Source organism: Anarrhichthys ocellatus, unplaced genomic scaffold (genome assembly GCF_004355925.1).
Source record: "Anarrhichthys ocellatus isolate YVR2014 unplaced genomic scaffold, GSC_Weel_1.0 scaffold40, whole genome shotgun sequence".
Classification (NCBI taxonomy): domain Eukaryota; kingdom Metazoa; phylum Chordata; class Actinopteri; order Perciformes; family Anarhichadidae; genus Anarrhichthys; species Anarrhichthys ocellatus.
Window position 1 is genome coordinate 3,167,146 of NW_022280070.1, and position 26,919 is coordinate 3,194,064.

The following is a 26,919-nucleotide window of genomic DNA, read 5'->3' on the forward strand; positions in this document are numbered from 1 at the left end:
GATGGTGCAATCTCTCCTTTTATTACGTTTGACTATCACAAGAGCAGTTGTGACAAATTATAAAATGAAACACTCCTAAAATCTGAAATCAAATACTGGGAGAAAAAAAAAAAAAAAAAAAAAAAAGTCACACTAAATCATTTTATTAATTTTCGAATAAGAACACTACAATTTGTCATATTCTTCCTTTGTTTTACTCTTTCTAGAACAATTCTAAAGTTGAGGTATAAAAGGAGTTCATACAGACTCACAGGTCTGAAAACAGTGGGGGTTATATACAAGAGAAATGGACAGACAGAGGTAGAGAGAGGGGTAAATACAAGGGAAAGAGGGGAGATACAAATAGACTAATAATAAAAACAAAAATCAAAAAAGGTTTAAGAAACCATTTGGTGCCGTGGAAGTAATTTAGTCACTTGCAGAATCCAAACAAGATTTAAACATGACTAACGTCAAATTAAGTTCTCGGGTTTTTTACTTGCAGATCTGTTGCAAAGGTTCAGGCGTTCAGTCTTAAGGGTTTATGCATGAATGTTTTGTTCTGTGTCCATTTTCAAAGTGAGCGGGGAATGACAAACTGTAGCCCACAGGCTTTTATTGTGACGGTCTGCTTCTCTTCCTGCTTCAAGGTGTTGCAATAATTTAAATCATGTTGCCAGTTAGTCAGTCAAATTCCTTAAACTAAATTCAATATTAACTTCCTCTCAGTCGTATGCAAATGTACTGCTGGCATATTCTCATCATATTTCAGAATCATAAATAACAGACTTGAATAAGTTTTAGAGGTTTTGGGATTCACATCTGGACGTTTACCTTTAGTCGTCATGTGCCGATACATTTTAAGCGCCAGGAGCGTCGATTAACCAGTTTCAAAAACTCATTTTTCCACTCCATAAACAGAAAGGTCTGATCTCGAGCAATAAGTTGAGCATGTTTAAAAACAGATTTAGAAGCACAAATGGGTGAATATTTGGGGGAAGGTAGAAACTGAAGGGGAGTCTGACGGGAGGGAGGTCCATAAATCGATATGGCAAAATACACCAAATAATGTTCGTCGGAGAACCTCAATTGATACAATTGTCTTTCCACAGCACCAAATGTCACATCTGTAAATCCGACACTGCCACCCGGTTATGTAACAAAAAGACCTAAATAATAATTCAAAAAATCGATAGTTATCGTGAATCCTGTGACACAAAGGCCAAATAAAACTGGCATCTCAACCAAAACATCAAAGTTTATAAAAGAAGAAAAAAGAAAAAATACTGAAACATTACACAAACTGTACAGTGACATCCATTACAACAGGTAGAAAAAGGAGGGGGCATGGTAATTTGGTGTGGCGATAACGTTATTCATAAGATACAGTCGTATGAACTGCGATGAGTAACAAAACAAGTAATTAGATGCGGGATATCACACGGGAGCAGCTTTTAAGCTCGAGTTTTGTTCTGTAACATAGAAGAGTCTCGACCGACACTTACATCTTCATAAGGCTTGACCTTACTATCAAAATGCTTTGTTATTCACAGAACAGTTAATGTATAAAAAAGCTCAGAAGAATTAAAATCCCCCCCCACCCCAAAAAACACATGTAGCAGGTTTGTCTTAAACACGAGTTAAGAGCTGTCCTACACCCAGCGCTGCCTCTTTTTTGGTAACAGAGGAGAGAGAGAAGCCCTTGCCCAATCGGCCGTAGAACTAAAAACTAAATATTCGTGGTTTTACCAAGAAGCTGTTAAAGGAAGAGTTTAAGGGGAGAGCACACCTTCTATGCTCACAATCAAATTACAGGTGCGATATGACGGTCCTCACTCCACCCGCCCCCCAACAAACCCCCCCCAAAATAAAATCAACTTGAGGCATGACAACACCACACAGAGAGACACAAGATACAAATATAATTCCCTCCTCTCCTCGAACTGAACAGGTTGCTGTGCACCAACGTTAGAGACACAGAGGAGCATTATTACATTGCTGAACGTGGCATTTTTGGTTTTGGTACAACAGAAGGTTTTAGTGTGTTGCCTTGGGCTCACAAGCTTAAATGTTTTTCAAGATGGTGGGGAGGGGGGGGGGATCTCAGTTGAACCCCACACAATGGTGTGTCATTGGCTGGTGGAAGCACCCCCCCCCACCCCCCGTCTCTCGAATTCTTACAAAAGGTGAGAGGGCACCAGCCGGTTTGACCAAGACATCCCAAGAACACTGTACACACAGAGACACACACATCAGAGCAATACACAATGCACTTTTTTCCTTTTTGGTCTTGACTGTAATAATTATACCCTTTTATTATTTATGTATTTTTTTTGTTAATAAAAACGAAGCTTAAAAACTCGGAAGGTTAAATGAAAAACAATAATATCACGCCTAGAAGTCCTACATGCATGGAAGACAGTCACTTTTCTAAATTCATGTCACGTTTGTCCCAATAACACATCGATGCCCCACAATCTCTTCCACCCTCCTCACGTCATTTAGATGCTTTTATTGAGCTCATTTTTGGTGGCGGCTGGTGCATTCTTGGTGAAACAGCATTAGAAAATTAGCCTACAATCAAATAAACTAGTGGACAGAAAGCAAGAAGTAAAGTCTACAAGCCATCTACCAACACCCCCCTATTGGTTAGCAACAAAAAGGGCTATTAGTTACATCCACTCAACCAAAGATATCCTCCTCTCTGCCCTGCCCTGCCCTTTCCTCCTCCTCCTCTCACCAGCCCTATTATCACCTGCCCTTCCTGGTTTAGAACAGTGGTCCCCTTCACTACCCTTTCACAGGTAGAGACACCCATACCAAGGATGCTAACTGCTGTGCTCGACACATCTTTCATGTCGGCACACTATGAAAACGACTGAGAAGTTGTGAGGTGTGTGTGTGTGTGTTATGGAAGCGGGGAGCACGTCTCGATTATTCACTTTGTTTGGAATGAAACATCGAGCTGTAAAGGACTCGAGGATGTAACAGTGTCTTGTGTTGAGTTGGCAGAGGGTGATCTCAGAGGGGGGGGGGGGGGCAGCACTTTGGTACGAGCGTAGGTGAGCGGAGCTCCCTGGTGATCCGTATCAACAGTTTGGCTGTCGAATGCCACGGCTTCAAGAGATCAAGGCGATCACACACAGTTTTCCAAAGCAAAGGGTCGAGTGCAGAGGTGCACACGGACAAGCGGTGTGACTACTGTGTGAAGTTAACGTGCATATACACAACGTACAGACATCATGATCATCTACACAGCTGGGTCAGTGGTTTGTTTTTTTTTTCCAAAAAGTCCTCGATAGTAAAGATGTTTTCTATCCGTCTCGGCATCAGTAAGCTCCACCCCCTCTTTTATTCGGAGTTAAGGAGCTACTGTGTTCAGCTGTCCTGTGTTCCAGCACAGTGCGTGTGTGTTTATGAAATGCGAGCACAGCCAATGCGCGGCTGTCCAGTTGAAGCGACGAGGGAGCAGAGAAAAAAATGAAGACAGAGGATGGTAGTCGGAGCAGACCACGGTGGGAATGAAGTGACGGCAGGGAGCGCCACCGAATCAGTTGGAGGTGTCTGAGTGGACGCTGCCAGGAGGACCGGGAGGAGAGGTGACCGAGGGGGGGTTGGTGGTGTCCTGCCAGCTGTTAGCCTGCAAAACGAAGTCAGGGAGGAGAGTATTCTGCATGAAGGCGTTTTATAATGAGCTGTCTAAATCAGCTTTATTTGTGCTTACAAGCCAAATGACTGGCTTGCTGGCTGGGGCTCTGTGATTTCGACGATGCGGAAAAAAACAGAAAGAATCGCGGAATTTAATGATAGAAATGACATTGGCGTTGGCTCGGCACTCACTGCTCAATGACGCGAGCAGAGAGGCTCGGCGACGCATCATCGAGCAGGCCGACCTGTCGGTGAGCTACGGCCAATGAGAGCGCAAGACACGCCGAGGGGTCACTCGTTAGTCATCGGAAGAACGGAGGAGTTCAACACCAGCAGCTAAATTTAGAACACGTTTTATAAAAGGGTGGAATGTTTTGTTTAATAACTGCATTGAATCACTTTCTTTGATTAAAGAAAATCAAATTTGTTGATTTTCAAAAAATTTGCTCAAATCCTGAAAAATGTAAATAGAAAACGCAGAATTTGGGAAAAAATAAAACAGTTTTCATAAGACCCTACTTACTGGTTGAAGACAAAATTGCTATTAATTCTTCAGCCGTGTTTTCAAGCAACCACGTTACTCAAGAAATCAGAGAATGTATAAAATGTATTTATTCTTTGTTAAACATATATAAAGGCAGAGAAATCCTCTCAGGAGAAATCTAGCTGGGGTCACATGTTTTACCCCAATTACAGAAACCTCGTTTCTAGTTTTCTTGATGCTCAAGAAATTGTCTTACTGGAGAAAACCGACTTTGACCAGGTCACATAAGTGCATGCAAACACACCGCTCTCTAACCCCGAGTTATAAATTATTAAATTTAAATCTCTAAAATAATTCACCAGCAAAATGCAGCTCTTGGTTTATTGTCAAATCCCAGAAAGCATTAATTCGGTGATTGGCAAGTTTTAGTTCAGGTTAAAACTGGCCTAAAATTGCTTTAAATGTATAATTATAACCCTGAACAGCGTTTCAATGACATTTTTTCAGTTTGAATCCTTTTTTTAACAATTGTTATCTGGAACACAGACATTAAAAAAAATAATAATTCATTTCCAGCAAACTGAGCTGAGCATATTCTAGTTAAGTATCCTGGCTACTAAACGCAAACGTATCCATGAGCTACACCACAAAAGGAGCCTTAGTTGGTACTCACATCCAGGCAATGAGGGGTGTAGAGGCCACTACCCGACAGCTCCTCATAGCCGCCCATCAGGTGTGTAGCACGGTGCAGGGTATCCACCTGTCACAGACACAACACACACACACAAAGCTCAACACAGTTAGACATCTTAAACTGAACCACAGGCTGGACAGAGGACTGATGGCGTCCACAGACCTCTGCTGTACGCAGCAGAGCCGCTCTGTATTACTCACTGCTCTGCTGCTAGTGACCTTGTTTTAATTAATAACAGTCAATCCGATCACTGAACATCGTGGCTCACCGAATAACTTCATGACTCTCCATTAAAGTGCCAGTCTTATACCTTTTGTTTATGATTAATCTGTTATTAAATGTATGTATAGCACTAAACAGCAGAAATATGTGGACTCCTCCAGAACAACAAAGGTGTGAGGACATGTCCTCCTCGTCTACATTAGGAGGTGAACACATGGAGAGAAGGGATGGAGGAATGTGTGGAAAGGGAAGGAAAACAAGGACTAAGAAGGCAGGAGGCTGTTGGAGGTGCAGGAGGACCTAGAGGGAGAGAAACTGATCAATCAGAGCGGTTTCTGCTTCAATTTGCAGATATTCCAGCTCTATGTTGACAACTACTTGAGGAAGGCCCTGTGCTCTCTCTAGAAAGAACACATGGGTAGGGACTGTGTGAACATTGTACCTATAGTGGGATATGCAACAACAAACTGACATTATCCCTTGAGTGAAGCCATAAGCCCCTCAGGGCTCACTGTACCGAGCAAAGACGGGTCAGTTTGGCGTTTTTTTTTTTTTTATTGTTGGGGAAGTAGAGGATGAGGCCAGAGGTAACGTCAGGACGGGGTCTGAGGTCGAAAAGGAGCTACGCTAAGGGTAGGTATCCAGGGATTCTGGGTAGGTGGGTTAACGGCATGGAGGTCAACTCTTCAGCTGTCCCCGGTGCGTACCTGCGGCTGTAGAGAGGGGGCGATGCCGAGACCCTCCCCGTTGAGGGAGCGCAGGCTGAGGTAGGCGTCGCCTGTGTGAGACAAACTGTATGACCCCGGTGACCCTGCAGGCAATATATATATATATATAGCCAATAACCAATCAGCTCAAAGCGGTGTCATAAAAAGTCACCACTGGTCACGGACATCGACTGAAAGAAGTACATTTTAATAACCAGCTTCAATATGCGGGTCAATGTTCTCAGCCAGCGTGTGCTGTATTCATTATTCTACAAGCCTGAAAGCCCGGCTTCAGCTGCACACACACACCAACGGCCTAAACATGTGCCAGCTGGAACAAAACAAACACAATCATAAAGAGAGGTGGCTGTAACTCTAAAAGTTGCAAACAAGTTTTTTTTTAGCGGCAAAAAAAAAAAAAAAAAAAAAAAAGAGTAGATTTGGTTTGTGTGGTGGAGCTGGCCTTCTCTGTGGATCACAGTTTGGGGGGTTTTGATAAAGGAAAACTGAATGCGACACGTTTCCGTTTCCAAGAGTTGGTGGTTTTGTCCGGGCTGGGCGTTAGCGGAGTTAAGAGGTTTCACTTTGTGGACGAATGAAGGCGACAGTAAACTCCAAACAAACAGTAGCATTCATTGGTCTGTTCATCCACATTTTAATCTCTTTACACATCAAAACAATCTTGTTGAAACTGGAATGTTTACAACAGGAAAAAAAAACAAAAAACTTTGTGACATTCACAGAACATAGTTTGTCTTTAATACTTTGTATAATCAATGTCCAAAGCCTCATCTATGTCTTATATTTTCTGGTTCAAGATATCCAGTGAATTGATTAGATTGGGCGTCTGCCCACTGAAGTTGCAGTCATACTGCATCCTCCATACGCCTCTCACCAGAACTGTTTGAATTTGTGAAATTTGGTTTAATGCTGTGACGAAAAATGCACAAAATAAACTGTTTAAAGTGAACATAAAATGAACTGTGGACCATTGCACACATCTGTTGATCAGTGGCAACTCAGTCATACTTCCTCTTACTATCACAAAACAGCACAAGAGGAATTCAAATCTTGGCTAACAGCACAACAGCACACACTGTCTGGTCCTAACTAACCTTTGACTTGATAGAAAACCAGATGAGTAACAACATTACAGACGTTTTACTCTATGGGGATGAAGATTTGGAAAAATGACTGCTAGGAAACAAAGTGAAAGTGATTTCATGCAAAATAAAATCGGCTCAATTCACATGACTCTGAAATGAAAGCATAGAGCCTGTTAATGAGAAGCGAGAGGGCTTGTGGGTAGACGAGAGGGAGCATGTGGTACCTGAGTTGGGCGTTGCCGGAGAGTTAGCCTGGCTAGCCTGCGCAGACACGTTGGCAGCATCCACCGCTGTCTTAACTGCGTAGAGGTTCGCTTCCTCCTGGAACTTACCGATGTTCTTCTTGTAGCGTATTCTCTTGTTGCCAAACCAATTAGAGACCTGAGGGACAGATGGATGTCAGATATGCAAACTCAGGGTTTCCTTTGCCATTCATTTAGCTGCTGTAGCCCCCTCCACTAGCTCCGCTAGTCAGCTTGTTTTTTTTTTTTTCCTTTTAAAAGATGCTATAAAAGTAAGCACTGAAACTGATCTTGAAACAGAGACACGACACCCTCAGCTTCCTCAAAAACAGTTGCAGTGTCCTCGTACTCAATTAGCCCAGGATAACAGTGGTGCTAGCAACTCACCTGAGACACAGTGATCGCACACTTTTTGGCCAGTTCCTCCTTGGCTTCCTCACTCGGGTAAGGGTTAGACAGGTGGGAGTAGAAATACTCGTTCAGCACCTCTGTGGCTTGCTTGTTGAAGTTGCGCCTCTTACGTCTGACACACACACACACACACACACACACACACACACACACACACACACAGAGAGAGAGAAGAGATAATGACCAACATGCTTGAAATGTGGAGTCTTACACATTGTCAACATGCTCAGATCACTTCCTCCCACAAGGAAATAATCTGTCATTCAACAGACAGACAGACAGACAGACCTGGCATCGAGGAAACGCGAGCGCAGAATCATGACGGCCTCGCAGGTGCTCTGTTTGAGCTGCATCTGAATGGAGCTGAACTTGCGGTGGATGATGGCCACCATGCGCTCAATCTCCTTGGGAGAGATGGGCCGTGTGCGAGACTGCTCTCTCAGCAGGTTCATTACATGGTTGGTGAACTCACTGCAGGCCTGGACCGAGGAGAGAGAGAGGGAGAGGGAGAAGGAGTTGAACACGACTGTAAAAAGATAGCCCGAGCACAGATTCTGTCTCGTGCCGCGACATAGTTTTGATGATGACATGCCTCGGCTGTCTGACTCCTCCGACTCCTCTGTCAATGCTCCTTCATCTTTTCTCAGCAGAATAGAGCAACACCACGACACTTTCTTTGTGAGTTAGTCGTAGCATTGGAGCCATAAAACACAAGGTAGAGTAGTGGTTCTCATACAAAGAATACAGACGTGATTCGTGACGATGTTTGTCCGTGTGGTCTTGGAAAGAACATAATCAGAATGTTTGTTCGTACCAATTATGAATTATTTGCGTGTGGTAAAATGTATCAATGCCAAAATTAATTTCCATGCTGTATAAAGAAGCCACCTCTTATTTAAGCAGTTAAATTATAAGTGAAAGGACTTTAGAGTACCCAATGAGGAAGAGTCCAGATACTCATTTAAACTAGACTAAAGCATTTGTTTTCACAGATTATGTACTAGCTGTTCGTATGAATGACACCTGCAGACTCTCAGACGCCTGAGGCGTGATGTGGTTGCCAATCCCTTCACAAATGTTCATTCCAAACAAAACTACAGCGCCTGATTATAGTAATTTAAATACCTCCAAACACGGAAACAGGTAATCAGTCGTGTAGTGTGGTATTGTTTGACTACAATCCTATAAATCATATTCTAACAGCAGTTTACAGTCTACTTCCTTTCATTTAGCACAAGATTGTTACCAGACTGACAAACCCAGGTACACAGACGATACGTTTCCCTCTCCAACTAACCGACCTAAATACATTTAACATGTAAATACCGGCTGCCAGTATGCGTTGGGTCTGCTCTGCACACACCTGCTCATACTTCTCCAGCTCAGAGTGATAGATCTGGCGGATCTGGGCGAGCTTGGCTCTGTAGTCGGAGTGTTCGATGCTGCTGTCGGTGGGTGAGCCCCCCGCAGCGGCCGCAGCTGCGGCGGCCGCGGCCGATCCTCCGCCCTTCTCTGGTCCTGACACGCCCTCCGCTAGCAGCATGTTGTCCAACCGCATGATCTGGGGGTCTGGGGGGTCCTCCTCCTGCACACCTCGTATACTCAGCACTGGACAGAAGGAGAGAGGAAGTACACGAGTCAGCCGGGCAAGGTCACAAATGTACCGGTGTGCTTTTGTTACAGTCTGCCCTTTCTAGGACTCAGAAACCTGTTGGTTAGAAAAGTGTTTTGAAAACTGACAGACCACACATTTCCCTTCGAGGAGAAGGCTAATCCTGTGGGTTCTAGAGGTGCATAGAAAGACACTTTATCACTGCTAAAATTCAAAGAAGTGCAGCCCTGTCAGAACCCAGTCAAGTTCCTCCCCTGAGTCATTGCTGTGGGTGCCTGGCTGAATCCTCAATGAGCCTGAACTTTCTCTGACTCAGCAGCAGAGGGCAGTGTGGTCCCTCTGTGGCAGGCTGCCAAAGATAAGGGCATGAGGCATGGGACCAGTAATGGGAGTGCATGTGCTGTCACTATGAGCCCCAGTGGCCATAAGTATAGTTATCAGTTGCTGCTCTCCACCACTGCATTATACCAGGACCTCTGTCAGCCTGCAGCCATGCTCTCATCTCTCTCCCTCTCTTTCTCTCTCACACTCTCTCACACACACACACACACACACACACACACACACACACACACACACACAACTCTGTTACCCAAAAATTTAGCAGAGACGACCGTCTTTTCTTCAGAGCCCAAAGCTTTGAAAATCGTTTGCCCCCTTTTTGCGTCTCAATCATTCAACTTCAGAAAGTTGGCTCATAAATCAATACCTCGGGCACATTATGTAGTAAAAGTCTGTTTCTTTTGTAGATTACAGTAATGATATGAAACACATGGATCTGACAGAATAAATACACAAATTAAAAATAATTGTAGAGGCTGTTGCTTTTATTGCATATATTTACTACGTGCTTTTTTTATTGGTAATTACATACATTGCATATAAGAGCTCAAATGATTGGTTGATTAATCAACTAGCCATCGACAGACAAATGAAAAAAGAGCAGTAAGCTAATTATCTCTGACCGGTGGGCTGCTGGTCAGACAAATAAAGCAATTTAAAGAGGTCTCCTGAGGTTGCTTTGCTTCTTCTTTTGACAATTTTTAAAATGTTATAGATTAAACAACAACAACAAAAACAAACCAAACAAATGGATTCATCTAAAAAAAACTGAACCGCAAATTAGTTGATAGTTAAATTAATTAGTCTTTGCAGCCCTACAACACACGCCAGCAACAATAATATCACGAGGATTTCAATGCCGAGCTTAAGTTTGTGTAAATTAGTAAAATGTAAAAAAGTAAGGAAATTGTCGAATGAAAAAAACTTTCAAAATATGAATATTGTGAAATATTGGTTGAGTCACAAACACAACAGTGCGTCCACACTGATGTTGATCTTGTAACTGGAGACTTGATTAAGAAGGAAAAAGCCAATTCAAACAGCGCTGAGACAGACTAACAATATGGATGACAAGATTAATCCAGTGGAAACTGGGTTAGGCATTGGTCCTCTTTAAGGATTAGTTAGTTAGCTCATCATCAAAGGGTTTACGGGGGGGGGGGGGGTTGCGTGAACTCACTCACTCATAGCGTCTCTAACTTTTTACTAACTTATGATTCTTTATGAGTTTGTCAAAGTTGAAGAATCGAAGAATCACGCTGGAGGAAAAAAAAAAAAGAAAAAAAAAGGTTTGCAGCCGAGGAGCAGTCAGAGCTAACAAATGAGTAGAGCTGCACTACAGCACCAACACATGGGAAAGAAATGAGGACAAAAACAGTTTTGCTTAAAGTTTCCAAGCGCTAGGGAGCAGATGAGTTTTTGCTTCTTTTTTTTTTTTTTTTTTTTACAAACTTCATTTGATAAATGAGTCTGTTCCACCATTTAAGGCCTCTCGCAGCAACGCGTCCAACTTTTCCTCCCCCTTTTTTTTTTTTTTTTTTTCTTGTTCCTTCTTGCCTTTTTCTTTTTCTTTCCCTCTGCTTAGGTCTCCTCACTCTCTGAGGCGCATTCCTGCTCTGCTGCTCCCCCATCTCAGGGCTCAGGAATGCAGCAGACCCAGCCGCCTGAACTAATGACCCTGATTCGCCCGTCTCTTTCCCTCCTCTTTCTCTTTCCTCCCGGTCATTCACGAGCCATCCCTGCACTTCCTAAACTGATAAGCTGAAGCTACATTTAATGACCGACGACAAAGAGGTGGGTTTTGTACCTGTTGAGTGATCGTTCGGGTACTTTGACGACACTCTGATGGCGGTTAAAGTTTTTGTGTGTACTGAAAAGCTGTTTGTAGTAAAGTGTGGGGTTGATCTTCAACTGTACTGTGTTCACTGAGAAGTACAACTGACCCACAGTGAAGAGGGCAACTGTGGCTCTTGAAGCTTCTCACCTCTCCCTCCTCCCCTTTGCCCCCCCTCCTACACACACTCATCATCATCATGGCCCCCAGCTGTAGCCTAATGCCCCTACATTCCCCTAATTACTCCAATTAAGCTGTGATTACCCACAATTGCACTCATGCACAGTCTAGTGGCCTAGTGGTATTACAGCAGCTGTTGAGACGAGTTAAGATACTGCACAAGAAGAAGAAGAAGAAGAAAAAAAAGAGTCCAACTGTGCTCCGCTCACAAACCAACCGCGACGCTCCTGACAAATACAAATAATACAAAATAAATCCAGAGGTCTGAGAGCTGGCTGGCTGTTTTTACAAAAATCAAAAGAGCGTTTCCTTTTGATCAACTCGCTCCTGACATCGCCGCTGGGCTGGTTCCGTTACTGAGAGACTAAAACTCAGAGTGCTGGAAGTAATGATACTTAAAGCTTGCTTCTTTTTTTTTTTCGGGGGGGAATAAGAAGACAGCTTAAGGCCCACAGCCTGCATCCACAGCTCTTAGACATCACACTATTATGCACACGATACCACCCTAGCTGGGCTGCGTGGCATTGAGAGACGGAGCGAGCAACACATACTATGAAATATTCAGGATATCCAGCTGGGCTTTCACTGCATACATAATCACTCTCATTGCTGCACAGCCAATGTGGAAACACAACACACACACACTATATGAAGTGGTGCAGGTAAGGGTGAACAACCCAACCAGCAGTGTGTGTTGCTGTACATTAACTGTAAATGCCTTCCACACATAGGGAGAGATAAGACTTAAACGCACTCAGTATATCATTGCTCAGCTCACAACACAAGCTTTATCCTTGTCTGTCTTTTCCCTCGCTAGCATCCCCTTTTTCACTCTGTCTCCCCCCAACACACATCCCCTCCCCCCCTCCCCCTTTCACCGCACCCCCCCCCCCCCCCCCCAGTCCCCCCCCCCCCCCCTCCCTCTGTTCTCCATTTCAGTCGAGTTCTCCATGTGAGCCGCAATCCCTCATGCTGTCAGCCCCCCCCCCCCTTCTCCCTCTCTCTGTAGACAGACAGGATTAGCATTTTAATTGCATCAGCTCCCTTGGGTATTCTCAGCCTTTCACTGGGAGAGAGCAAGGGAGCGGGGGGGAGAGAGAGGGAGAGAGAGAGAGAGAGGATAGAGAAGGGAAAAAGGGGAAAAAAGGTAAAGAGAGAGAGGGTGGAAGGAGAACCAAGGAGAATTGAAAAAAGGAGTCACAGGAGAAGATATGTGTGCAAGAGAGGAAGAGACAGAGAGAGAGGGAGAGAGGGAGGGAGAGAGAGGCTACAGAAATATACAGAATCCAGAATACAGACGTGCCACAGAGCAGGCGAGCCAGAAAGAGTGAAAAGATAGGACTGTGAAAACATCAGTTTTCTCTTTCACTACAGACAGAGAACTCGGATAAAGAGAACGGGCCACAGAAAGATGAATTTTACGATGAAAATATGCTACATGAATATGCAAATTCACCTCGCAAAAACAAATCTCAACTGCGGCGCTCTGGAGGTGCGAAAGGTAAAAACCCTGTCGAAGAATTAAAACGGTTCGCGGGATATAAAAACAGTGAAGGCAATACAAATGTGCCAGGGAAAATAAACTTGTCTGTGTTACACTCCGCTCTCAGATGTTAAGAACAAATTAAAAAAGCAAAAACAGAACTCCTGTACAAGCATGACCCTGAGGATAGTTAAACCCCACAAGGTTGAATTTGGTTTCTAGGTTGAATGAAACACGAGGAACTTTCATTTCACTAGATTTGAATACCGAATCTAGTCGTGATGGAGTAGTTTACTCAAAGGTCAGATATAGTATCACACTGATTTCATAACCATGTTTAAGTTCCTAACAGTGACTTTAAGTCAGGACTGCGCGATTATGGACAAAATTCTATTCTACATTTGATCATTTTACTTCATTATCGTCGATATTATCAGCTGTTTATAGCCAACGTTAGTGTTAAGAAGTTAAACAGGTCCCTCTCTAATATGCATTTATATAACTGTAAAAACATCTCTTTCAAACAACTGTGTTTATTCAAGTTTCTCACCAAATTTAAAAACCATAATAAAGTGTGTGTTAGCTCGGTTATAAGCAGGACTGTTCTAGGGACCCCACGCTGTCGGCAGACGAGCCAATCACTGCAATTACTCTGAGCAGCATGCATGGGAATGAATCACATTATGTGAAAGTGTCTGATTAAGTTAGTTGCTCCAAATATTTTAAGGTTGTTCCTCTGCAGCTTCTTTTGGGCTTTCAGTGACGAGCTTCATGTCTTCTTCCCTCCTGCTGAAGAACTGCATGTTGTGTGTGGCTGTGGTGTTACTGTGTGTTCCTCAGTAAAGCCATCATGAACGGGAAAAAAAATGTATTATGACACTGATACATTCCTGCTAATTAACAAATCTTTGCATTAAAATAAGTTTCTTCTATTCTATTTTCAACATTCAAGCCTGCATTTCACAGGCTGCTGCTGCAGGTGTAGCGGGATGGCAGCTCCCCAAAATTGGGGCCAAAACATCTCCATAGCCCCCTGGTGGCTGGCTGTTAGTTTAGGAAGCGCTTGATTGGATATGCAGCCGCGTTTCCCATAAGCGGAACTCTGTTCTACACATGAATACCAAAGTCCATCATGTTCATTAATTACCAGGAAGCCTAAATCGTGATCGAGACCAATATTTGATTGTGCAACCCGTGTGACAAAACCCAAACGTGACCAGACCTAATATGAATTCTGTTTTTCCAAATTGTAATGTTGCACCACTTTGACCTACACCATGTTTACCTTTCACTTGCATGCAGTGAAATACAAACTTCGAGTTCATTATGCCCAATTAGTCCCCGAGTAAAGTCTGTTCATGTGAAATGTCTCCGATATCACCACTAGCGGTCTTTAGCAACCGGAGTAGGAACCCTGATGCTAATGGCACTTTATTTACAAAATCACATGATGTAACAATCAATTAATGTCAACTTTCACCAACAGCTTCCTCTGTGCATGGGGCCATTTGATCTACCGTGCCATTTCGGTAGAATATAGGTTGCTCAGAAAAAAGGGGGCTTGGGTGAATAAAATGTTGCCTTAGGCGAGTTGTAGAATATGGCGTTGGAAATTAATAACTTCCCTGATGGGCATTTTGCCAAATGGATAATGCGTATATGCTAAATTTCTACGGTAAATTCAACATAAAAAGCGTGTACCCCATTCTTCTAAAATGGCATTTCTGTGCAGTACAATCTACTTAATGAGCCTGATCCATATGTCCATTGCTACTTTAAGCAGCTCACACTAATCAGCATCTGTTTGGGTAGAGTCCTGTTGCACGCAGCCCCCCACTCTGACTGACTGACCGACTGACTGACTGACTGACTGACTCTCTCACACACACACACACACACACACACTAACACACTAACACACTAACACACACACACACACACACACACACACACACACACAATGCATTCAGAGCAAACACAGTGTGGTCTGATTAAGGTGTGAATTGGAGAACTCACACCTTGGGCAAACACAACACTTCAGTCCAACACATCATTAATCAGCCCTTAATTAACTAAAGCGAGCGAGACGTGGACACTCGAGTGATGACTACGTGTACCCTCCTTGAATGGTCATACACAAATACACCATCACACAAACAAAAACACACACATGCACTAATGAGGGATAGATCAATTCAGGTTGTCACTTAATCTGCACAAATAGAAGGCATGAAAGGATCTACAATGAATGTTCCCTGCGTCTATAATTCCTATGAACAGTGTAATAGAATTGTTTCCGATAGTTCGTCGCAGGCGACTAGGAAATAGATAATTTTCAAGATTTCTTTTGCTGTAAATATGGCACAATAGTGCTTTAACAAATGGTGTTTAAAAAGGTTAGTGAAACACTGTTGAGCACCAGTAACTACATCACCAACACCATATCCCCAGTCTAGTACGGTTCTGCACGCAGAGAGAGAGAGAAAAAAAAAAAAAAAAGAACAGACAAGGAAAGTAGGAATTTGAAATGTCACAGGAGGAAGAGGAGGATGACGAAGAGCACCTAAGCAGGAGGCTTGTTAAAGCACTGCCAGGATCTTCCCCCAGTCAAGTCTCATCAGGCCAGCTGCCTCCTGTGCTCATTAGCGCAGACTCTTAAGGAGCTCCTAAAGACTTTGTGAAAAATGAACGCTCATTTGAGAGGTCGTTAATTTGCACTGTTATGCAAATTAGGTGGCAATTAAGCGATAGATCAGAAGAGCAGTGCCCATTTATAACAAGTGAACAAGCATTATGACACAGTCAGATGGTGCCGGGGAAAGAGAGAGAGAGCCGGGGCTACATGGTTAGTCTGCACGGGTCCAATGTACCAGTTCAATCAGGAATCAGATCACTGTGTCTGCGGTACGTCTGCCTGGTCGGGGTAACAATTTACCAGCGGTTTTACAGGAGCGTGTTCTGAATTGGCTCCGCTAACCTGTGCACACACATGAATGAACACACACATTACAAACTGGTGGAAACAAAAACTAATTATCTTTCCAGAATACAGATTTATTCTGGATTAGCATCAAACCATCCATCGATACTGATGAAGAGTGCCACAAGCTTAGAAGCAGCATTATCTGTAATAACCCCAATGCATACTGCTAATCTCCCCCCCCCCCCCTTTACCAGCCCCGATGTTTCCATCTTGCCCCTGCATTGATGACATGGTGTGAAATATACAAACATACTGTCTGGGACAGCAATGTGCACTACTGCAGAGGGGTGGAAAGCTCCCATCAATTGTAATTAATCCTTAATTAGTCAGGATTAGGAGCTAGGCTCTGGCACTCGCCCACCCCACCGCCACCAAACTAATGCAATCCAGCTGAGACCACATTTACATATCTTTAATTAAAGAGACGCCTTCTTCTTTTAAGAGCAAAGCCTGAAAGCAATGCGAGCGGCATAGATATGCTGAGAGGGAGAGCAGATGAGATGAAGCGGTAGGCGTCCGCCCTAGTGGGGGATCCTTGACCAATACCGACGGGTCACACAATATCTCGTGGTTTCTTGTTGTTGGGGCTTAAAATCGTGAAAATGTGTGCATCCAAAATAAGCGGAAAGTCTGCAGAACATGGTGCCTTGCCTATCGTGTCACTCCGGCCAATTAAATTCCAGCAATGTCTGTCACCAGTATGCAAAGCCTTATTTGTTGCCCTCTTTAATTAATTAAGTAACCCCAATGAAACATGGCACTAATAAATCTTTATTTCATTTTCTGTTTAATGTCAATTTCCAGCACTCAAGTGGCAGCAAATGCTTCATCATTGTTGACCCACGTTCTTCACTCCTCTTCCAACAAACCCCAACACTATGGTTCTACCGTCAAACTGTATAATTATGTTCCTAGTGAATTCGATCAGAGAGAAGAACACCTAGCGTGGGCATTTGTGCTAATATAACCGTGCAATTCATGAATTCATCACGCAGTCTTCCACTGAGCTTTTCCCATCCTACAAACAGTCCACACAGCAGTTTCCCTCGTCAATACACAGAGGTCCAGTTCCTACAGGAATTATACCACATGGGGGAATCAGTTGGCCCACACAGCATTAGGCCTACGCTGAAGGTTGGGGTGCGCTGCCTCCCCACTTTGGGCTGGGTGGTGGTGGGGGGGTGGTGGTGGTGGTGGTGGTGGTGTGTCTGTCAGGGCCAGGGGTCTGTGTGATATTAGCCGTCTGCCAATCTGGCTTGGGGAATGGACACCGAGTAATTACTCCTGCTCTTACTGCCTCATCAATCTCCCTGTATCGCTCCTTCAACCCCCCCCCCCCCCACACCCACACCCCAACACACACTATCTTTTTTCCGTTCTCTTCTGCAAAGAGGTCGGGGAAAGAAAAAAAAAAACGATTGAGTGGCAGGACAGCACAAAAACAACAGAGAATCCTGAAAAGCCGATGAGATATAAATCCAGCCTCACCGGATAGTGAGCGTAAATATAAAACAGACTCTTTCAGAGGATTTGACCAAGGGACGTGTGGCTGCACAAAGGTGGATGACCTATTCTTGTTTTAAACCCAAGAGATAGTAAAACTGACAATGCCCGTTTGGTAGCTTCACATAGGTCACATTTCTACCACAAACTATTTTTATCTCCTTACTGCTTCTGGCTTAAAAAAGGCAATGTATGCCTTTCCCTCATAAAAATATAATAAGACTTCCCACAGGTTCCTAACAACTCATAAAATGTTATGGCTCTGCTCCAAATTGGGCTCTTTTGAAAACTAATAATAATTAAGTTGCCTTAATTAGGCATGCGATTCACTAGAGTCTGTGTACTGTAGTCTGTGGAATGGAAACACCTAAATCAAGGCTGAAGAGGTTTTTCCCAACAGGACAGCGCCGGTGTGTGATGTTTGGTCCTCAACTTTCCTGCATAGCCTCTAAAATAAACAGACGCAAATTCAAATGAGGATTCTAAAAGGTTCTAGAAAAGTGAAGTGTTTGTTTTAGCTGTGAATTAACACACGGAAAGCATGTGTGACTTTTTAATGCTGTTTTGTTTTTGGTGTTTTTACAAATACAAGCGTGCTGTAATTCAATTAACATGTAAATTGGGACCATGTTGTTGCTGAAATGGTATTGAGACAACCCGAGTGCTGTGAATGCCACGGTGGAGCAACGACGCCACGGTTTTTAAAAACACTACGACCTCGAATGAGCCGGTTTAACATCCGTTGTTTAATAGTTTGGTTGATCTCTGAAAAGGTTTGTAGGCTGACAGAAAATATAAGGATCCATTCAGATAAACACTACGAAACAAGGGGCTGCATTGGTGTGTATGGCTACAGGTTACAGGATAAAATATGACTTTGAAGGCTTTTTAAATGCCAAGAAGCTGCACAGTGGTTTACACTCCTTTGAGGTCGGATTGTACAACTCTCGACAGTCAACACAGCCGTCACATATTTTCTTCATCAACGTCTCACTCGTATTAATTCCTTTTTCACCAATTGTATTTGTAGTAATTGATAAGCCATCGTAACTACACAGGGGCTGCTTTTAATATTAAATGTAACCAGGAATAGCACTGAAAATCATAAAGCAGAGAAGGGTAGGGTAAATCTCACCATTCATCCATCTTGTCAAAACATTAATAGGATGTGATGATGGGTTGTCAGCTAGCCGCTTTGCCAACATACTAGCTAAGTGCTGCTAGCTCTGCCGGCAGCCATCGACTGGGAGATTTCGGTGCTTGTATGCGTTTAGAAAAATAAGACATTTCCATCCAGCATTAGGTAAATATCAGTCAAATTTAAGGCAATGAATGTGATCCAAAAATCCTCTGACAAACTCTGATCAGATGACGCAAAGAGAGCGGTGAGTGACACCCAGACACATTGTGAGGACACCTAACGGAGCAATCGACTGGCTCAAGTTAACATCACGCTGGCTGCAGGCCATCGGGATTTACATGTTGTTGAACCCTCACTGTTGCTGCGGGATGCACGGCCCATATGAGTGGTGGTGTATAGATACATGCATATCCGGTTGTCGTGGCCGAGTGGTTAAGGCGATGGACTACAAATCTATAGATGCATGCAGAACATGAGAGAGAGGTGTCATTAACTTTTAACAGTGAGAGACGACACGGAGCTAGTCTTACACCAGGTAAGATGCTCGCCAGTTAGCCACCATTTCTACTCAGCCATCCAGCAGCATTATCGCACAGAGCTGTTTATCAGACAGCTTATCAAGATGAGTGTTGGAGGTGTGAACTTGTCCAAGTCAGGGGGAGGAGGGAGAGACTGTAAAGCTTTAATTCCGCTTGAAAAGTTTTTTCAAAATCCGTCCAAAAATAAACAACTGGGAATGTTCAGGCTTGAAAGGGAAGGACTTGAGCAGGGTGACGGAACAGAGTGAGTGACAGCTTCACTGTTGTCACGTGTGAAGCACAAGGAAACGCATAAAAGTAGGGAGAAACGCCTCAAACATACCCAAAGTTAATGAAAAACTTCTGAGAGTAACTGCAGTGGCTTGTGAGAGATTTTGGCATAAGCTGTCCCATTGCACCAAGAGCTATTTTTACAGCAAATACCCATGAGAGCGAGGGAGAACAGAACCGAGTGGAAGCAAAGCCACTGGCTCTCAACTTTGATCATTTGCCCGTCTTTTTTTCCCATGCGCTGTAATTTCTGTTTTCGGGAGTGTATCTTTAACAAAGTATTAACAAGAATCAAATGTCACGCAGACGGAGGTCATGTTTAAATGTGAGAGAGCTCAGGACAACGCAAGCACTGTTGTAAAATGGGGGGGGTGTTTAGGAGGAGTAGTGATGGGGGGGGGGGGGGGGGGGGACTGGCATTTGCGCAGAACATTTCCTTTACAATGAAAACAATCTAACCAACTGCAGCACTCAGAGGAATTCACCTCCCATCCCCCACAACCCACCTCCCCTCCTCCACCACCACCACCATTACATTACCATATCAAAGCCCCGAGTTCAGAGCAAGTCTTCTCTTTCAAGAATGGGAGCGAGGCAGAGGGAGGAAGGGAAGGAGGGAGGGGGGGAGAGGACAAGACCGAGGCAGTAAGAGTAGACCCAAGACCGAGTATGCTTTTATCCTTTTTCGGTGTGTGTGTGCGCAAGAGAGACACAGTGTGTATGCGGGTGTGTGTGCATGTTTGTTAGTGAAAAGAAGACTGCAGAAAATCTTGTGGAGATACTAGAGGACTACTGATTGGGTCTTCCACAAGCTGCACTGAAGAGAAGTCAATTCACATTCCAGAGGCACATAATGGGGCCTGCAGGGGGTCTGATGGAGTAGCAGTGAAATGCCAAAGCAGGTACACGGTGCAGTTAGGAGGGCACTGCGTGGCAGATGGCCAGCAGAGTACAGGCAGAGCCAAAAGATCTCCATTTATCTCACGGTTGGCATATTCACCTCAGGCATGAATCTTTTGTTAACCTGCCTCTATGCTCAGCTTTACTGTAAAAGTACTCACAGCCACTCTCTCCGGCTTGCCGGGAGACTAAATGTGAAAATCAAAGTGAATGGCATTAGGGTAAATAAGACCACTGGTTGCCTGGGAAACAGTGTACCCGGCCCCACTCACTCAAGCCTAGCCTTTACTTTTGGTCCAATCACTGGAGAGCAATAATACATTATTGACAAATGGCCACAACAGACAGCAGTGCAGCATTTTCAAATTGTATTTTGAACAAGAGAGGTTTGCCGTTAGAAGACACACAAGGCAACGGAGAGAGAGAGAAAAGCACGACGGAGAGAGAGAGAGAGAGAGAGGGGATTTAAAAACACCCCCCATTTACACTACCATAACCATCAATCTGCCATCCATCCCAGGCCTTTGAACCACACTAGAATCTGTCAGATAGCTGACTTGAATAGCTAACAAGATGAGAATAGGAAGCGCGTTAACTTTGAATCATTTTACGAGTAAAAGCAAATCTGAGGCGTTTACATCGGCAATAATTTCTGTGCGTGTAAGTGCGTTAGCAAGCCAGCATTATTTGCTAAGACAATGTTAGAGTAGTTTTGTGTTGCTTTACATGTTTGGCTGAAGATACCGCATTTATATGTATATCCATTTATTCCCGATACACAATTACCCCAACACTGTCTCGTGAAGTTGTTTTAATAGTGCGGGAGGAAAGATACTCTCTTTGAACTGAAATAGCATAATAGTTTGACTGTAATGCAATAACCCCTGTGGAAGTTTTTTCATATCTGCCTGCTGTCAACTAGGTGTGCATGAACTTTCTTTTTTCTAATAATTTGGATGTGATACGTTGTGGTAGTGGCAGCAGAGGGCCTTATTACCCTGCTTTAGAATAGTAACTATCGCTGTGTAATTCAACCAACTGTATCAGCCCGTTTGGTTTGCACCATTCATACATTTTGTCACAGAACTGCAGAGTATATTTCTTCAGGTACTCCAACAATCTGGTAAATAAGTGTGTAAACTCCTGTTCTTCTGTCCGACTCAATTATCAAAAAGCACCAATCCAGTGAGATTAGTTTCAGCTGGTCAGTGTGAAGTCTTGGGAGGTTTCTATAATTACTAGGCCAAAACAAAAAACAGTAACGCATATTAACAATCATCTTGAACCAAAGCATGCACGATACATGCAGCCGAATCGGTTCTATGACAAATACATTCAGAGTTCTCTGCAAGTAACTTGGTTTCCAGGTAAAGTGGAACAGAGGCGCACCACATCTCCACATTGGGTTACAACCTGTGCAGACTGGAAGACAGGAGGAGAACGAGTGGAGTAGAAACTCACCCGTCTTTTCTTTGATCTCACAGAGAACGCTGAAGAGGGCTGGCTTCATTCTGTGACAGTTCAGGGCATGCTTCCTGTAAGAGAGAAGAGGGAATAAGAGAGGGAGAGAGAGAGAGAGCGAGGAGGATTACGATAAACAGACCTCCATCTCGAGTCGTTCCATGTCCTCCCCCATAAAAACAGGTGGAGGAGCTGTATGTATTATGCATACAGCATTTCAACAGTGCCGTGCAACACAGCAGGACAGAGCCGTGTTGTTTAAATGCACTTTCAACGGTCAAATAGCCGTCGTCGTTGCAGAAAACATCCCCGATGCGTCAATCGGAACAAGCGAGAGTAATGTTGTCATGTTGGACAGGTAATGATGCCAAACCTCAAGGTCATCATTACCGAGCTCCAGATTCCAGAGTTAATACGCAGTAATCTCATTTCTACCTCTCACAGAAAGACCTGGTCCATAAAAGTAGATGGCGAGTTGATACAGCGGATTAGGATTAAGTTTCAATTTTAATTTAATCAGAAACATTCGCTTTATTGCCAAACAGGCTGATAGCAATTAAAAAAGGAGAAACGGGCAAAACTTCTACAGTTCACCGTAATCAAATCAGAACACCATCACAACTAAATGTCCTGCTAATTCACATCCACGCACCCACACAAACAGCTTACGTGTGTATTAAAACTTGTAAAACTGGAATGCTGTAACAAAGTCCCGTTCCTAATACGGCCCTAAATGACACTATATTCTCTAACGTTAATTATTCTAATAACAGTACACACCAATTAGATCAGAGGAGTGCCGAGTACACACAGAACTTTGTTTTTCACATTCAAAAACGTCTGAAAGGCACAAATAACAAAAACATGTAACTAAGCATGCAATACAAGCATGCTACACCCATGTAGCTCATAATGCTACTTGTCAGAGAGTTGTTGTTTTAACTCTATAGTAACTGAGCATAGTTTGAGGCGCAGTTGTAATATTATGTCGTCTTGTAAAATGTTTGTTATTTTGTGTTTATTGACGATTTCTATAGATGGAGAAAACAAGCATATCGATGTTTTACAAATCACAACAGGCATCATTTATTACATAAAACAGATGTCGTCAGTGGCAAAAAAATAAATATGTAATTGGGAAAAAAACAAACAGCATGAGGCCTCCGTTTCTGATGATTGGGAAATATGAAACAAGAAAAAAACCTGACGATCACAATGAAATAAGGAAGTTCTTCTCCAAATAACATCACTAACAACAAGTTGAAAACAACCACAGATGAACATGATTTGGCTACACCTGACCTCAACACCAATTCCAGTTGTGAATGTCCACTGCAGTATTAATGAGGGGACTATGGGGACTAGCAAATAGTGCTCCTACTGTATGCCACGCAAGATACGTTGTGAGGCAGTATGATGTAGAGAGTTATGTGTCGAGCATTAAATGTGTCATTTTTGTCCACCAATTCTGTCACTGCTGGATTGAGTTGGGGGGAGGGCTGCCTTCAGCATGGAGGGTATGAGCAGGAGGGGGAGAAGGAGGTGCTCATGCGGTCCTGTACTGACCTGTGCTGGAAGTTGAGTGGCAGGCCACCCCCTGCCATGCCCCCCCCCTGCTCTCCCTCCCTCTGTGGGGTCGTCTGATCCACCCCAATGCGCCGGCGATTCCTCTGGCCAGCATCTGAACATATGGCGACAGGGTGAGAGGATGAGGGTGGATGGTGCGCAGGAAGTGTACTCCGCGACACCGAGTTCTTGCGCTGCCCTGACCACTCCCCATCCCGACACACTGCCACCCTGCACGACAAGGACGTCGCGCCCGCAAGAGAGCCACCGCATTTTAACTTGTAGACCGTAGACCGAGAAAGAGATTGATGTGTGGGTGACAAACTTCGTCAGAGTTAAGTATGATGTTGAAGAAGAACTGTACATTTTTAGGTCATCACCAACTGCTCTGCTATACATTATGAAAACAATTTGTAAAAGACAACATGTAGTCCTGAAGTCGGGTTATGTTTGGTGCTTTTACCTGAAGTAAACCTGCAAATTAGCACACAGCCTAACAATTCCACAGCTAATGCTGAATGTATACCGTTCAGAAGATGAATATTTCATTATCAAAATGCCGTCAATGATTATATACAAACTATGCACGTGACAACAGCAGAGATTTGCGCTGTACATGCGACACAATTTGTATCCACTGAAGTGCCAGTAGGCTGCACTCTGTTTAGAATTATTCCTGCACATATATGGCATGAAGAGGACATGCTCTGAGAGGGAGTTTAAATCAATACAAGCATACAGCAAGGACACCTCTGGCACTTCCGAGGCAGCCACACCTTTAATTAGTTTTTCAGAATAGCCTGTTAACATCTAATAATAGCCCTGCTGTGATTTCCTACACTGCAATTGCCCCTTTAAATCCAAATAATTGAAATTTACATGACTGGTTGCACTGTAGATCAACCTTTTTGTAAATGGTCTTCACAAGCCATAAAGGATTTTTTTTTTTTTTTTTTTTTTTTTAAAGACTGTGAGAAGATGGAAAATAATAGACTGCAATACATATTTCAAAGCTAAATTATTTGCATGTGCCAATGAAATAAGGTCTGATTAAGCCCTCAAACTTGTGCTGGAGAAAAAGGTAATACCCCAGTGTTCATAAGCTGCTGGTATAGCATCATCCCTCCCCCTCACCACCATCTCATTAATAGAAACTCGATTTGCGGACAGCTGCACTCGCGTACACATTATAGGAGAATTGATTGCACCCAGCACACAATGAAAAGGATGAACACCAGGGAGGGAGGGAGTGAAAGAGGAGTGAATTAATTAAGAGAACCAGGTGGTCAAATGTTGGGTGGAAAATCACTAGCTAATGACACATCACACTGTGGCCACAGTCTCGCAGTGGACGGTTGTCTATTGTTGGAAAATACTGTCTGCTTCATCTCAAAAAACTGCCCTCATGCTCCTCGAGCCACATGGCAAACGAGTGCGGGGTCACTGCGATGCATACTCAAAATAATGGTATACGTAGAATACCTCTAACACGAAACATTAAGTCATATGAATGAGCGACTGCTATCATCACAAACAGCACTGGGACTAGTGAGTAACCCTCACCCTTAATGTATCCGCTCATTTGCATATCAATGACTAATGATATCGACGCTCATTTGAGCGTCATTTCAGATACATGTTGTAATTGGGCAAAACTAATTTGCCATAGTCTAGACTTGATATTTTGTTTAAGCTTTTTGGCAATGTGACCAAAATATACCTATTTTCACTCGCATAGCTCTGGCGCGAGCAACTTAAAAGCATGCACTAAAAAGCAGTCAGTCAATTGTTGACGAATTCTTTGTAGTCACACCAACTAATTGGCGTGAAAAGGGACATTTGCGTCACTAACGGGATATCGTCCTATGAGCCAATGGAAAGATTAAAATAATAATACTACTGATGTGGTCTCAAACTACTTTTTATCACGAGACCCATGCATGCAAACACAGATTAAGTGGTTATATACATATACAACAACAATTCATATACATACATACAACGGAAACCATTGTCACAGAATCAATAAGACATTCAAACTTTCACATTTAACCCTTCATTATTATACTAATTACGATTAACATCATCGCCCCTTTTGAGCATGTTTACAAACATTACAGTACACAATAAAAGCACGATGTTAAGTAACAAAGAACCACCTTCCAAACTACAACAGCACTGTAATGTGGATGTTTCAAGTTACGCTGTAATCTAACGGTTAAGTATTGGTTCAGCAACGGATTACAATGTAACGTGAAGTTGCATTAATGTTGCAGTTGTGCGTTTGCCTACAATTTACGGGAAGGTTTCACACAAAAGCTTGAGCCCTGAAGCAGAAAATAAGACACACACAACGCACTTTAGCTTAGCCATCATGTGTGGAAAATGGCTCTTCGCCTGTCTCACCTGGCCTGCGCTTCGTCCAGGCTTTCGTCGGTGATGGCCATTATTTGCTGTAAGATATCCCCTATGTCTTGTTGAGGTTGACCGAGGGACTGCTGTTTCCTGACCGAGTCCGGGTCACCGACATCGGCTTGTGCAAGTCCACCGAGTCCGGTGAGACCCGTCATCATCCTGGTCTGGTCATCCATACTTTCAAAGAAAACTCGCCCGTTTTCTCTCAGTCGAAGAATACAACACAAATAGCTAGCCTGTTAGCTAGCCAGCAAAAGTCTTTTCTACGACAAAAACCATACAACACTTCTTACCGTACCCGACAGCGACGACTAAGAAACGGTTACGGGTTGTTGTCATAAGACGGATCGCACGGACACGCTTTACATTTGCTGGTGTTTTTTTTTCCCCCCCCCTCGCGTCAATAAACGCGGCCGGGCTAACGTTAGCTCACCACCGAGTGAACAGCAGCTAGGTTAGTAGCCGTAGCCCAGCAGAGCAGCAGCAGCAGCAGGGACACACATGCACAGACTGTGTGAGCTGGCCAACAGCGCCTCGCACATTTTACAATTTCAAAAAAAAATTGAACGAAAAAACCGTTAGCAACAGTCGGAACACTCTTGACTAAAAAAAAAAATAAAACTCGCCAATTCAAAAAAAAAAAAAAATGAAATGTGACATGGAATTCAGCGACTAAGCGTTCGGACCGTCTCGCTCCCAATCAGAGATCTCCTACCAAAACAGACCACGGTTTGGGTTTGCCATTGTTGTTGATGTCGCGCGAGTATGTGGGACGTTCTTGGGGCTGCGCGAGCACTGTGCGTCGCGCTGACCATTGAACTCATAGCACCGTAGAGGTTAATCGGTAGACTACAATAGAAACGCAACTAATACATATACATTTCTGTATTAGCTGGTCCAATGCATCAAATACACGTTTTGTAACACAGCGTTCCAGACCCTAAAACGATATCATTCCTGCAGGTGACAAGATTTTTCCTCTTGTACGGCCATTACAAATGGATATCCCCTTACGTCATCAGCATTGCTTGCTATTATAATTGGTTCAAACCATTTATCTGGTTAATATATGGTGATACCACTACTCAACAATATGCTTCTCCAAACAAAACTTTGGAATGAATGCTGCATTTAAAATGGGATAATGTGCTATTTGAGCTCATCGCAAGCTGTGCACACAGCTGTAAACGTTAGAAA

The 26,919-nt window shown here is 43.5% G+C and overlaps 1 protein-coding gene across 1 annotated transcript; it reads right to left on the bottom strand.

The window, feature by feature from the left end:
• On the bottom strand, positions 1-26,685 carry pbx4 (pre-B-cell leukemia transcription factor 4). The gene is made up of 8 exons (XM_031867720.1): positions 25,714-26,685; positions 21,742-21,815; positions 8,857-9,101; positions 7,782-7,972; positions 7,470-7,605; positions 7,065-7,221; positions 4,785-4,871; positions 1-3,619 (listed from the first exon to the last, which is right to left on the bottom strand). Exons 1-7 carry the CDS (start codon positions 25,896-25,898, stop codon positions 4,828-4,830), a joined length of 1,032 nt encoding a protein of 343 aa, XP_031723580.1. The 5' UTR covers positions 25,899-26,685; the 3' UTR covers positions 1-3,619; positions 4,785-4,827.
• Positions 26,686-26,919: the final 234 nt, after the last annotated feature.